A 15,607-nucleotide genomic window follows, 5' to 3' on the forward strand; every position below is an offset into this window, starting at 1 on the left:
TTAAGTTCGACTATAAAACTAAAAGTTAGTTTTTATGTTTTTGACACTCATGCTCTGCCTCTGAATAATTAAACATCTTAATCTGGACTTTGTTGAGTTGTCTTAGTAACCTGTGCACTTTAATTTTAAGGTTTAAGGTTTAAAGAAGCAACTGTATCCCATCTGACCTTTGCTATGAATGATTTAAAGAAGCTATAGAGCTGACTTCTCACTTAACGGTAAATATTTACCGTAACAGTAAATTTAACCTGTGCAGCTCAGACATTTGCACATCATTGCACTGTCTAAATAGCACCTTTGTATTTTGAAATCCTCCTGAAAGATTTTGCAATCCATGACCCTCTCTAACGGCTTCACCATTCGTTGCAGTCAGCCCTCCTAATGGGGCCTGTGTCGCCTGACTGGTTCAGAGCTCTTAATTTACTGGTCATTGGGGGTCTCTTCCTCACCCCGTCCTCCTCCTTCTTGTGTCTGTCCCCCTCATCTCACTTGGACTCTTTTGGCTATTTATTTCCATCACCAGGAGACAGGCTGCGCACAAAGCCTACACTGTGTCCCAGCGCTTTTTTAGGACAGAAACTCAGCCTGTTGAAAATGGAAACGCTATGATTGACTAGGCATGGCTTACACAGAGGAATGAGGAATGCCACGACATGAATAAATTATCCGCCGGAAAGATGGAGAAACACAAGTAATGAAGTATGAAAATGAAATATAGTTAAAGAAAGATATTTATTGATATTTACTGCAGAAAAAGAAATGTGTTTTTATCCTGTTCGATTGTAAATCAAACTAAAGTTTTCCTGTTTAAGTCTGTTAAGAAAGTCCCCAGAGACCTGGGCTCAGGTAATGTTAACCAAAAAAATTAACTCGAGATATTAGTCCAAACAAGCATCACTACCTTAGAATTTAATTCACTGAATTTATATAGTGCCAATGTACAACACATGTCATCTCAAGGATCTTTACAGAGACATGCATATGAGAAAAACCTGCTGATTACATCGAGTCATTGACTTTCAGGACATCCTCCTCCTTGATGAGAACGTGGTGAAAGCAGATATTTGTTTACATTTTGTCGTTTACTTTTCATCAATCCCTCATGCTCATCATAGCATGCATACAGTGACAGTGGAGAGAAAAATAACTAATTTTTAACTGGAAGAAACCTCCAGGAAAACCAGGCTCAGTGTGAGCAGCTATCTCCCTAGGTTGAGTGGGGTTTCTGGAGAGATTCTGAGGAAAAAGGGACGTTTTCAACCTTAAAAGCACTTTCTAGTTTATGAGGTCTTCACAAAATAGATAGAACCATATACATTTATTGAAAAATATACTTGATATCATTACTGAGTTGACTAAGTGAAAGATATATTAATTAATATAACAGACTGGTGTTTTCAAGTCTTTATTTATGTTTACTATCAATTTTCCAGACTACATATAACCATAGATGCTTTTCATATAAAAATGCTGATATGTGTTTAAAGGTTATTTCCAACAGGTAATTTCATTGTAAAACATTTGTTTTATTTGAACATATATTATAATAAGGGAGTGTGACTGTTTATGAATACAGGTCATATTATTTAGCCTAACCCATCAACAGGTCTCTTTCGGGCTGCCTCTGCTCTCCAGTCTAACTTTGCTGCGGCAGAATTGGGTGTTTGAGTTTGTAATGTTGATGCAGGGTGAAATAGTTTGTTGTATTATAAAGAGTGAGATGGTTTTGAAGGCCTATCCTGAAGCGTAAATAATGTGGTGTTGGATTGGTGGAAATATGCCAACTTTAAATGGGCAGCTCCACAAGAATTCTGTCTTGTCATTTTGCATTTATTTACCCATTAAATAATAAAAAGCATGCAGAAGTTTGGAAAGCTGAACATGATATGCAACACAGCTCCTCTGCCAGGACGTCAGTTATAAGCCTTTTTTTTTTCTTTCTGTTATTTTGCTTTACAAAAACAAATAATGACTGTCTTTAAAGCTCTTTTTTTCTTTCTTTTTTGTTTTTGTTTATCCTCCTGTCTGCTCTCATCAACACCCACCCTGAGGTAAAGGTGTAGTGCCAGGCCTTTGTTCCCCCTCCTGGCTGCAGGCAGGTTGGGCAGGATTCTGAAGGAGCTCGCTGTTTCTGCCCGAGCCAGCTGGAGCTCAGCCAAACACAGCAGGAGTTTCTGCTCTCCTCTGTTTGATATTTACTTTACCACCTTTACAGGGGAACTAGTTGCAAGACCAGACAGACATACTGACACAGGGCTGTGTTGGTGCTGAAAAGAGCTGTGTGTATGTGTGCGTGCACACGCCTCTCATATCACCCCACCTTTACTAAAATGCAGTCTGCACCTGGCCCACAGCCTGGGAAGGCTCCTTCTGCATGGTTGATAGGGAAATAGAATGGGTTTGACTCAGAAGAAGAGTTTTCTTGGGCTGGTAGGTATGTTGAGACGTTATCTAAATATAAGCTTTTCAACTGTTGATTGTAGTTTTATAACTGACAGCATTGACTCCTACATAAAAGGTGTGAAATGATGATCCCATCTGATCTTAAAATGTGTTTTTTAAAACACAAAGAGCTTTTAAGTGAAATTTTAAAAGAATATAAATAGGATTCTAGAACAGTGGATCCTGAATATGAAAAGTAACTCTTTAAAATGCTTTCAAAAATATACTAGTTGCAATTAATAATCCTAAATAATGCCAAGGGAATGTTCAGGGTTCCAAGATTGGTTGGACAGAAGAGGTACTGTACATCAAGTTGACTACAGTTTTTTATCTTTCAGCAGAAATGTTTGGGGTGTCTGTATTATTGGGCCTCACCTGCAAATACGTATTAAAAGCAGCTTTCTGTTAATACTGAATCATTTTATCAAAGGAGGATCATTTTAATTAATTAGTTGGCTTAAAAGAACAGCTGATCTGAGTATCATCAGCCCAGAAACAATGAGACATCAGAAAACGGATTATTTGACCTGGAGGAAAATATACAAAACTGAAAAAGAGCATAACCATGTCGTGACTGTTGGAAAATTGTGTGGATTCGGTTAATTTGAAGCTTCCCTCATTATCTGAGGTGGCGTATTTCTTCCTTTTATTAGATGTGTTGAATGTCATGCAAGGCAGCGCTGGATATTTAACTTGTTCTTTATTGTCTTGGCTTTCGGGAGGCGAAATACCCCATTTTCTTAGAAAGGCTTAAAACTGAACGGCTATTTCATTCAATTACAGAGGCTGTTTTACTACAAGAGAGCAAGACCAGAAAACTGAATAATCATGTTGTATTTCTTTACACTGTGTGACAGAGAGCTGATACTGCTCACTGAACACACAATTCTGACTATGAATTATGGTGGTGGTAGCATCAAGCTGTAAGGATTTGATTCATTGGAAAGGAAAGGGTGGCTGGTCTGTGTTGATTGGGGAAGATCATGAAAGACTGCCTTTCAGGTCTGGGTCCCAACCTTGTAAATAAGTCCTGCCATTATAAGAAGAATTAAACTGATGTAGCCCTTTTCCCTCTTGCTTTCTTTCTTCTGTTTCGTTCAGGGCATCGTCAGAAGCTTGAGGACACACCAAAAACCAGCCTTTTCTCAGAACGCATTAGTGACCTTGAAAGGATGAGGGTGAGGGTCACGGTTCCCACACAAACCCCCCGACCAGCTCTCAACACAGCAGCAAACTCTTTCAACCCACAGGGCCAGACACAGATAACAGGTGAGCTACTAAGATTAGCCTTTATCCCAACTCATGGTTAAAAATCCACCTGGAGTCATAATAGTTGGCATTTAAAGCATGGACATAACCAGCCAGTCCTTGTAAAGTCACGATCTAACACAAAAGAAAAGTAGTTTTGGCTTTTTAACAATGGAAGTTTAGCGTGTTTTTGATATTGTCTTCATGGTTCTCATTTCTTACTATTTCTTGGAAATACCTTTTGTAAGGACCTGACATAATGGTCTAACTTTAAAGCCTTTATTAATATATCAAATTTGCTCATCTTTATGTTTTAATGCAAATTAATCAAAATTCATATTTCATGAACTCTCCACCCTTTTGTCATATTATAACAAAATTCAATAGAAGTTTTTCAATATATATTTTTTATAGCTGTGGGGGCCCACACATATATACATGCATAGATCAACACTATGCATAACTGTTTATAAATGGCTTTTTGTTACACATAAAACCCCTAAAAATAATGAATGCATCTTTATTCATAGCCCTTTGCCTGACAGGTTGATTACAGTTTTTTTTTGTTTTTTTTTGTTCAATGTTTCCATTTTGCACCTCTTAATTAAGCATGTTCTGTTGATTTTTTTTTTTTTTTGGTCATATCATGCCATCATGTAAAGGCCACCAAAATCTGTAGTTGTAAAAAGAAGCAATTCAGAAATTCTTTGAACAGTATGAATATTTTTCCAATGCATTTTATGTCACTAAATTGTTTTTATGAACAAATACTTTCTTATTTTATATACTTATTTTAATTCATTAATATATATTTTTTGCAATTATTCTAAAATTAAATACATGACACAGTGTTTAAAAATGAATTTCTTTATATCATGACAAAGGAAATAGCACACCAACGATGCGCGAGAGTAAAATCTGACTAGCATTTCAAGTTTTATGATCACTGGGTACTTGCCAAGCATTGTCCAACTGTACCACTTAAAGGGCCCTCTGTGAAATATCAAACCCTAACTGGAGCCATGGCCTGACGGCACGAGAGTCTGTGAAGCGTGTTATGTTGCATCTGAGATTGTCTATCCTTCTCTGCCCCATCGCTCAATCAATCTGCAGCTTAGAAGGTAACACCATCTCTCACGGTTGGGCACGGCTGCCACCCGATCGCTCCCAAATCTGGAAACCCGTCACAAATGGTTATTTAAGTCTCAGTTATTTTTGGAGCGCGGCATTGAAGTGCTTCTAAGGGCATCGTTAGAGGCATGGTTAAGCAGCGGAGCAATACTAAGAGTAACAGAGCATCGAACACTCTGGGTTAAAACACCGATATGTTTGAAATATTATTAGGATGTTCTTATTTTAAAAAAAATTAAAGTCAAATAATAAAAGCGATTTTGACTTAACTTCTTACACTTTTCTAAACTATCCTAGCTGTATATTTTCAACTGCTTGCACTTACCCTCTCTTTATAACCTAAGGCCATACCTTTGCAAGCCTTTTCCCTTTTTCACATTTTATTACCATTACAAAATGGTAAACATCAACCACAAAAATATGAAAGTTTTGTGTATATGTGTTCAGCACCATTATTCTAATATGCACTTAAATGAGAAGTGCTTTGCGAAGCACACCACCCTGTCTGTAAAACATAGAGGGGGTAGGATGATGCTGTGGGGCTGCTTTTCTCCTGAGGGTGACAATGTTTAGACCCAAACAATTGAGAATTCCATCCATCCAACTTCTTACACACTTATCCCTAGTGGGGTTGCGGAGGGTGCTGGTGCCTATTTCCAGCTGTCTACGGGCGAGAGGCGGGGTACACCCAGAACAGGTCACCAGTCCATCGCAGGGCAACACAGAGACAAACAGGACAAACAACAATTCACTCACACACTCACACCTAAGGAGAATCTAGAGAAGCCAATTAACCTAATAGTAATGTTTTTGGACTGTGGGAGGAAGCCGGAGTACCCGGAGAGAAACCACGCATGCTCAGGAAGAACATGTAACCTCTAAGCAGACAGACCCCAGGCCGGGAATCGAACCCAGAACCTTCTTGCTGCAAGGCAGCAGTGCTACCCACCAATTGAGAATTCCTTTTCTGTATTTGTTTTGCACAATATTCTTAATTTCCCATTGCAACAATACACTACCTTGTGTTGAACAATCTAATGAAATCTCTTCAAAGTACTTTAAAGTTTAGAACTGTTATGTGGCAAAGGTGAAAAAGCTTCCCATGACTATGCCATCTTTCTGCTTGCTCGCTTTCTGGTATAATTTTCTGTCTTGCTTCAAGCCTGACTAAATCAACCTCAGCATAATCCATTCAGTTAAATAAAAAGTAAATTTTTTTAGTAAAACTAAGTAGCGCTACCTACCTTTAATATATTTGTTTCTTAAAAAAAGACAACTTTTTTGTGCAGTTTTGTTGTGTTGCTGTGCAGACACAATAATACAGTCTGTCCTGCTGTGGTATTTGTCTCGGTGTGTTTACACCCTGGACAAGTGCCAGCAATGCTTTCTGTCTCTCAGCTGCAAGTAGAAAGTTTTATAAGGCAAACAGGAAGATCTTCTCCTTAGAGGTAAACATTGCATGTGTCACTAGGGAGGACACTCCAGAATGTGCACAACTGATACCTTTAATCCCAAATAAAACTAGAGAGGAACAGAGAGGCAAAAAAGTTTGAAACTGCTATAAATGTCAGCTTTGAGCAGATGTTTGAATGTGCATGTGGGGCACTTCTAATTATTCTCCCTCTTTTTTTATTGCTTCCTTTTTTTCCCTTCCTTTCCTTGCTTCCTTTCTTCCCATCAGACCCTCGTCAGTCCCAGTCCTCTCCTCCGTGGTCGTACGAACAGACGTACCCGTCCTACCTGAGTCCCATGGCGTCCCCTTCCGTCCACTCCACCACCCCCCTCTCCTCCAGCCGAGGCACGGGCCTGCCTGCCATCAGTGACGTGCCTAGACGATTGCCAGGTAGAGGCGCTACTCTCCGGGGAAAGATACACATACGGTTTCAATCAAATATTTGCATACACTATGAAAACACATAAACATAGGTTCTCCCACAGTATAACTTTAAATTAGACTGAAGGTTTCCTGTTTAAGGTTGATTTGAATCACCAGAGTTGTTTCCATTTGATAAAAACCCACATGAATGAAAAGATTTTTATATTCCAAATACAGAAGCTTATATACACTCAGAAAAAAGTCCTTTAAAGAATCGTGCAAAGCCAAAATCCTAACATCATGGCTTCCCAATATAGTGCTTCCCAGGATGACATCATGGAATGATCCAAATTAAACCGATCTATCAGGAAGAGAATCGTGGAGCTCAACAAGGCAGACTCATCGCTGGGTACAATTTTTGGATACCTAAAGTTGCAATTTCAATCTGTCAAATAATTATAGAGCACTATAAACACCATGGAAATGTCCAGACATCATACCGCTCGTGTTTGAAAATGGGTTCTGTGTCATTTGGTTCAAAATGTGAAAATCAACCATGGAACAAAAGCATGTTAGCTGAAAGCGGTAAAGAGTATCAGTATTAATATGAGCTTAAAAGCCACTCAGCAAGGAAGAAGTCAGTACGTCAAGAGAAACATAGGAAAAATTATTCCTTATGTTCTTAAAGATAAACTTTAGGAGGCGGTTTTGTAACCTGAAGGGTTGCCCCATAATGCGTGTTTTTACAATTTGAAATATAAAAAAACAGGATCCATGCAAGCTTGTGAACACCACCCCATGCTCGGAAGTAGGGGGGCAAAACTGATGACATCTCGAGACAAGAACATTATTTGGAAATACTGAAGCACCATCTTAAGACCAGCCAGGAAAGAAAAGCCTTGGTACAAAAAGGTCTTCCAATTAGACATTAATCCTAACCATACCATCAAATTAGTTACTATGTGGCTGAACGAGAACAAAGTCCCGGTTTCGGAGTGGCCTTCACAAAGCCCTGATCTCGTGCCATAGTAAATTTGCGGTCAGAGCTAAAAAGGTGTGGGTCAGTATGGTGGACTATGAACCCAACTTCATTACATCAGTTATGTCTGGAGAAATATGCCAAGATTCCAGCAAACCGATGTGAGGAGGATATCCAATATGCTTCAGCCAACTCATACAGTTTAAAAAGGCAATGCTACCAAATACTAATGAAGAGTATGTAAACTTCTGAATTTGAAGAAAGCCAAATAAAAGTTCTGGAAAAGATTTCCTCTAATTATTTAGGCATTTAGGAAACTGAAATAACGTTGGTAATTCTAACTCATGAAGAAAAATAAAATGAACTTTTTATATAATCTAGGTAAATATCTGGTTTTAGTTGGACCATTTTTATACATTCTTCCAATTAAAAGAAAAATCCCTCCTTAAGTTACAGAGAACAGCTATTTATCAGCATGTTGCTGTTAGAGTGAGTATGATCTGCTCACTAACAGAGGTGGAGAAAAAGCTTGTTTCCCTTTTTTGCTCTGAGCCTTTGATCCAAGAGGAGTATGGATAATAACAGGCCCAGGGATAATAACAGGGTCGTGACTGACAAATAAAGTGTCTTTACAGCAACATGTCTCAAAGCATTCTGGGTAACTCTAGTTTCCTTGCACCAATGGCAGCATCTGTGTTCCAATTTGTCTATTTTTTCTTCCTGGCGCGAAAGGGTCTTTAAAAAAAATTCATGCCGCCAAACAAGTTTTCTCCCCCATACACCTGTTGACTCACTGCCATCTGTAGCTTTTCTACCTTTCTTTTTTCTGTCTGTTTCCTTGTGCTAGCACACTTTACCAGCCTCTTTGTGTGTGTATGTGCGTGTGAGTGGGTGTGCTTATGTGCCTCGAGCGAGGGCGAGTGATTAAACAACGCAGCCGTGTGACTCTGCATCAGAGAGGGTTTAAAATCCAGCCAGCTGCCCTGTCAGCCCTGATTAGTTTAGTCTTCCCCTTCAGCTTTCATCTTGCAAGCGTTGTTCTTTTGTTCTCCAAGTGATACATGTGCAAGTGAGAGCATGCGCACACGTACAGGAGCAGACCTCTGCCCACTCGCACACCTGCATGAAAACCCTTTTAAAGGGATGTGCCCTAAGGCTCGCCGATTTCCCTGGATCGTTATGACACCTTGTCAGGTTTCTCTGCAACTACCAATCACTGATAAATTGCTTTCTAATAGTGTCAATACTACTATTAGGTTCACATTTTTTGTCTCTTTACAACCACAAGTTATGACCTAGATAGAAACACAAAAAGTACTTCAGAGTTTGGAAGTAGAAAAAAAAATAAATATTTGTCAATACTCCATAGATCCAAGCCTCTTGGGGTATAGCTACCTTCTGTGCAGAAAGCCCACTGAATAACACAAATTGTTAAACAATGCTAAAGAATTTTAGCCGAATTAAGGTCTGAACTTTGACTAGGCCATTTTAACACAGGAAAATCATTTGATTCTTTGATCTAAGCCATTTCTAGCTCAGGTATATTACAGGACTCTCCCCTGCTTTTCCGGTCGTTTGCCATTTACAACTGTTTTTTTTTTTTTACCATTGTTGTCCTGCATCACCACAGCATGATTCTTCCACCACCATGTTTCACAATGGAGATGGGATTATGAAGGGTTGCGTGGTTGTTAGTTTTCCAACATGCAAACAAGTTCAGTTTGGGTCAGATGCAGATGACCTAATGGCTTTTTTTCAACAAAGCCTTCTTCTTATTACACTTCAATAAATGTAACATCTGCAGAGTATACCACTATTAGTTGTCCCTCTAACAAACCATTTTAACTTACCTGTGGATCTCTGCAGCTCCTGACAGAGTTAGCAGAGGCCAGTTGGCTAACTTTTATTAATGCTCTCCATGACCAGCCTTTCAGCAAAGGATCTGCAGTGATTTTGCAACTTCTGATGTCATTTTGTATTTTCTTTAGAGGGTTCCAGAGTAAGAGATCGAAATAGAAATGGTGGATTGTCTTTTATCTGTAAGTTTATTTATCCATAGACCCTTCAATTATTTCTTAATAAATATGATATGTAAGTCTAATTAAGTAGATTGAAGTTTTGTAAGAGGAAAAAATGTAAAGTTATAAATAAATAATTAATAAATAATTTAGCTCTACGCTGTGTGGGTATGCTACACCAACTTTAATCATCCAGCCCTCTGGTTAAAAAGTTCATCAAGTCCAGTCATAACACCTAATTCGGAAATGATGCCTCAGTGTTTGAAAATCCCTCTAAACATTTAGACCCTGTTACACTCTGGTTTCCTTTCAGCTAATAAAGTTTGATCTGGCTCATCATCACAGGGGCTCTCTGAGCTCAGGGGTAGGCCGAAAAAAGTTTAAAACAAGAGTCGGGAGTTTATTGAACAGCCCTGAGATCACACTTTTGCCCCACAACAGACACAATCGCCCTCTATTGCCGCTTGAATCAAACAAATCTGGTGGAAAGAGGAAGTTTAAGGGCCCTAATTGGCAGCATATGCTATCTGACGCTAGCGACAAACCCTACTTCGCAATCCCTCCCTGCACATAAACACCACAGCCCCCCACCCCCCACCCCCTGTCCTCTCAGAGCAGACATGGTGACACGGAAGACGCCTGGTGATTTATGATAAGAGCGCCATGGCTGGACTAAACCACCGAGAGGAGACGGATGGAGGACCTCCTATTCTCCTTTAACTCTTCGCCCAGCACGAAGCTAGCCGCAGCCAGTTAGTGGTTTTTGGGGTATTTTTTAAGGGATGAAGCGAAAAGAGGAACGAAGGGTGAGATGGAGCAGCTCCCGCTCAGCGCTCCATCGCAAACACACACACACACACACACACACACTGGAGCCGATGGGAGGCGAAGAGAGGAGCCACATCAGAGCTCAGCCCTGCCTCATTATGGATCTCATGGAAACTGTTTCTGCACAAAGTGTTTCCACATGTGCAGCTCCTGATTCATCCCAACTTGCTTTTTTATGTGCATACAGTATTCACACACATCCACTCTCGGCACACACACAAACCAGTTGCACACACATAAACAATAATTTAGACACACATAAACATGTGCCAACACACACAGAAGAGCGTGGATATGTAAATACATTAAGGCATATGTGGCTTAACTGAGGTTATCAAAACTCAGGAACTGATGTGAAAAGTGCTCCAGAAGCTGCTGATTCTGATAGTATTTATAGATAAGTGCTATTCCATAACCCACAAAGTTAATTTGCAAATTGGTAAATACACATATCAGGCTTGAAATGGCTGGTAAATTTACAGCAGTTTAATTTCTCGAGAGACTTATCTATTAAACTCAATTATTATACAAGAGGTTTAAAACTGACACTCTTAAATGATGTGTAAAAACGCTGCCTTGCAAAAGAACTCATAGCTGTTGAACTTTTTCTAAATTTGGTCACATTTCAACCACAAGATAATTTATTTTCGATTCTATGCAATAGACTAACATTAAGTTATGCACTATGAAACAATATGTGGTTTTCTGATTGCTTTTGTGAAATAAATCTAGAGAGGTGTGGCGTGCTTTACTCTGATGCCCCTAAATAAAACACACTGCAAAAAGTCGCATGCAAAAGTCAGCTTATGATTAGAAAGGAGCTACATTTAAACCGCTATGGTTGGTTGACAGTACAGATCACCCTGAACACATTATCTGTTATGCTGAAACTTGGTGGTGGTGGCATCATAATGTGGATAGTGTTCTTTGAGGGTTGTAAAATACTTGAGAACAGGAAAGATTCACTTTTTATTGGAAAAAATATAATATACACATTGGAATGTTTTAGAAAGAAAGCATATCAAACAGTCCAGACTTTAATCCAAATCTAGTCTTCAAAAATACAATGAAGTTATTAAAAAGGGAAAAAAAAACTCAAATAATGAATAATTTTTAGGCATTGAAGTTCATCTTTTTTAACACTCTCTCTGTATGAGCATGACTTTTATTTTGAAGGATGACCTCACTTAGGTCAAGATAAAATGGTCGACTTGGTACTATGATGCTGTGGGACAGCTCAAAATCTGCTACCTGACTGCTTTGTGGGAATATCAAATGATATTTCAGTTGAATTTCCTGGTTGTTCAGTTGGTATAATGTCACCAAAATCTGAGAAGCTTTACTGTGTTTAAAATTGTGTTTTATTTTTTTTTGTCTCTGTGTTTCTAGGCTCTTCTGACCTGAGCCCGTTTCCTGGTCAGTTCGAGCGCCAGTTCCCGAGCCTTTCCTCCATCACGGACAGCCGCTTCTCCAGCCCCCGCATGCACTACCCGGCCACCTTCACCTACACCCCCCCAGTCACCTCTGCCATGACCCTGGGTAGCGCCCACTACCACACCTACCTCCCCCCGCCTTACCCGGGCTCCACCCAGAGCCAGAGTGGACCCTTTCAGACCAGCAGCACCCCATATCTCTACTACGGCGCCTCCTCCAACTCGTACCAGTTCTCAATGGTTCCCGGCGGGGACCGCTCACCGTCTCGGATGGTCCCGCCTTGCACTAGCGCCTCCACAGGCACCTCCCTGGTGAACCCTAACCTGCCCAGTCAGACGGAAGGAGGGGTGGATGGCGACGGGAGCCACAGTAATTCCCCAACCGTGCTCAACCCCGGTGGCCGCATGGATGAAGCAGTCTGGAGGCCATACTGAGGAAGACCAGGGGACACACAGCTAACAAGTCAACCGATGTCGTGGTTTGAAAGCACAAAACCTTTTTTTCATGTAGTGAAAAGGGGATTTTCTTGCCTCTCCTCGGCTATCTCCACCTTCTGCTTGGGAATTAATCAGAAATGATTTAAAAAAAGAACAGACTAGAACCGACTTGTCTTCCTGGAATGTGTTTGGACCAAGGCACTAGAAAGGGAGCCATTCTCACAGCAATAATGAGAAAAATAAACTATTTTAATTTTACCAAACCCACCCAGATGGGACGTTATTTCCGTTTTATGGCAGCCCACCAGCAAAGGGATGCTTAACCGACTAAAGACTGCCCCTTCTTTTTGTAACGTGTTTGTACTTTATTAAGGCTTTTTTTTTTGCAGAGCATGTTTTTGTACAACAATACCAAGATGCAACCAAAGCACTGAGTAGCAGATGAGAAGCTTGTGTTACCCAAAGTGGCGTGGACATTCATTTTGCTCTAAACCAATTAAGTTAAGTTGTACATTGTGGGTTGTGTTGTTGATGTAGTTTGAAGCATTTTTTTCTTAGTTTTAACTTATAAAGCCATAAATTATGTATTGTATTTGAAACTTGAGTCGAAGAAGTGTAATCTGAATATTTTTGATGTATCTATATGTCTAAGTTAATTTGTTTCCTTTGATTAGTAAGTTAAGAGGTTTTATTTCTTTGTTGTTGCTGCGCCTAAAGATTTAAGTCGCTTGGAATATGAAATCTAATTTCCAAAGAGTATTGCAACATGTTTCTTCTGGTGTAAAATACAGCATAACTGCTCGACACATTAAGAGGCCAACATCTTCAGTAGGCGTCGACACACATTTGGCTTAGAATTAAACCTTTGGTATTTATTGAGCAATAACTCGCATCGTGCCTCTTGGCGACACAGCATTAAAGCCAGCTTCGGTGGGGAAGAGAGTAATTATCCATTTATGGAAATTTTCTTATATTTTGTCTGGTCTGGCGTGCACTTACAATCTGCTTTTCTTGACAATATGAGAAATCCAAAGTGAGTCCCAGGATATATGCACCTGGAGGTGCACTTTCCAGCATCAGTTTAGACTTTTAAGGCTCAGTTGTTTTGTGATACATGAACTCCTCAGGACTGGAATAAACCCTGGATAATATCTGCTATATCTGCTTTTCTTTCTCGCTCCTTCTTTTTGATTTTGTTTTTCATATCCAGCCTGGCTGAAGGCTCTGCCGAGATTATAGCTTACACATGCCAAGTTTATTATAGCTTTCATATCATGTGCAAAAGATGACTTTGAAAAAGTTTGGGTTTGTGCGTGACACGCAGAGGAAAAAAAAAAATGTATGACATTCCTTCAGGCATTTATTTATCTACAGTTTTTAGATTTAATATCTGACGTCCCAGCCTAAAACAACATTCTCTTTCAGCACTATAAGGAACAGTTCTGCGCTGAACCCAAAAAGTGCCTGGGTTCAGGGAAAAAGTGCAAAAACTGAGGTGATTGGATTCAGCTGCTGGCAGCACACTGGTGACCAAAAAAAGAAAATATGGGAGACTTGTATGTTTGTTTCATAAAAGCACTTATTTCTTGTTTTATTTCTAGCAGCACTCACGGCTGGCTGCCAGCAGAGCTCGTGGTTTGGGTCCTAAACTCAGCTATCTCGCCCATGCAGAATGGATAACACTTGGCCAAATAAACCATTTACATCTGACTCCTGTCAGCCAGTTGGTGTTTATTTAAAAAAAAAAAACAGACTATTTTTATTATTTGGTTCATTCTAGTATTTAATGTGTGCAGGTAATGTAGCCTCTGCGTTTGTAAAAGTAGAGAAAATCATGGTATCAGCGGGTTCAGGCTTTTCTGAACTCACTTTGTCATATTGGAAAATGTCACAGTGTATTTCTTCAACTGCCTTAACTCAGACAATAGATTCTCTGAATAAAACCATGAAAGTGAAATATTTATAAATCATTTCTAAACAAGGTTATTTTACATTTTTACCCCAGGTCTTGTAGTCTGCCTGTCTTTTAAAACCTAGAAAATCGACACAGCACTGCCATCCCACCCTGTCCGCATTTACTTCTGGTACTTTTTTTCTACAATATCAGAAAAAGCTGAATTTGTGTTTTTTTTTAAACTGTTGGGGAATAAACTGTCATGATGAAACCCTGTATTATTTAACATTCAGTGTGTATACTTGTACTTTCTGTTGCTCCTATGTAAAGTTTACGTGTTATTTCCTTTGTTATCCTCCTTCACATGAACACCTGTCAGGAACTAAAAATCTAAATGACACAGATAGATTTTGCTGGTACGTTTCGTAAAGGGGATTTATATATATATATATATATATTACAAGAAGGGACAAGCAGGCCTGACAACAGTGAGTGAAATTGGCATTGTGATTGTACATTTGTTTATTTGAAAAATAAAGCTGGTATTTTGTAACTTAACTTTTAATTTTCTTGCTGTCGGATTTGTACATCCTTCAACATTATCTTGCTAGTTAATTTATTTGCTCAGATTTTTTTAAAGTTTTTTTTCCATTATTTGCTTACTTTCTTGTGTAAATCATAGTCATTTATTTCATCTTCCGCTTATTTATTAATGCCTTTTTTGTAGTTACTCATTATGAATGTATCTCATGTGTTTCAAATTACTTAATTCTGCTTATGTAAACATGTTATACTAAGAAATAATCTATCCTTCTTGGTCTTTCTGCCATTCTATTATATCTATTTTTATGTATTTATTTATTAGTGCATCAAGATATTTTATTTGTTTTTGTTTATCTATTTGAAAATCATAATCAAAGTGTGTTTATTTTATAGTTCAGTGTTGTTCAACTCTAAGGTATAAGAAACTTTCCAAAGTATCCTCAAATAATGATTAATTGGCAAAATCAGTTGCAGAAAACTAGAATAAACACCTGAAAAGAACCAGTTAAGCATTCTGCTGTAGGTCAGATGTAAATAATGAGCATTCCTGTGAGATTGGGTCTGCAACAGGTTTGAAGCAGAAGAGTGACACGTCTTTGATGACCTAAGATGTTTGAAGACAATAAGGGGTTGACTTTATTTTCAAAGAATTTGACTTTTATATAAAGAAACTCCTTCACATACCCCATCTTTAGCAGCCTTTAACGGTTACCAAGCATATCACTGTGTTCTGCACATTAAAAGCACACTTAGTAGTAACTTCTCTTCTGCCCCTCTGTCTGCACCAACATTGTCTTTGGCTGGTAGGGGATCAGGAGCCCGGTGGGCCCCCAGCAT

General features: G+C 39.1%; 1 protein-coding gene across 5 annotated transcripts in view; it reads left to right on the top strand.

Annotated features, from left to right (window-relative positions):
- The window catches only part of runx2 (runt-related transcription factor 2), a 56,065-nt gene extending 41,280 nt beyond the window's left edge, over positions 1 to 14,785 (top strand). For 2 of the 5 annotated variants that reach the window (XM_015394672.1, XM_015394679.1), the window contains 3 exons: positions 3,544 to 3,711; positions 6,503 to 6,664; positions 11,852 to 14,785. In XM_015394672.1, the coding sequence (XP_015250158.1) occupies positions 3,544 to 3,711; positions 6,503 to 6,664; positions 11,852 to 12,330 (809 nt within the window). In that variant the 3' untranslated portion in view covers positions 12,331 to 14,785. The remainder of the gene's footprint in view (positions 1 to 3,543; positions 3,712 to 6,502; positions 6,665 to 11,851) is intronic. The other 3 variants (XM_015394688.1, XM_015394704.1, XM_015394696.1) reach the window with 2 other exon arrangements.
- Positions 14,786 to 15,607: the final 822 nt, after the last annotated feature.

The sequence above is a fragment of the Cyprinodon variegatus genome, unplaced genomic scaffold, assembly GCF_000732505.1.
Source record: "Cyprinodon variegatus isolate N-32 unplaced genomic scaffold, C_variegatus-1.0 Scaffold25, whole genome shotgun sequence".
Classification (NCBI taxonomy): Eukaryota; Metazoa; Chordata; class Actinopteri; order Cyprinodontiformes; family Cyprinodontidae; genus Cyprinodon; species Cyprinodon variegatus.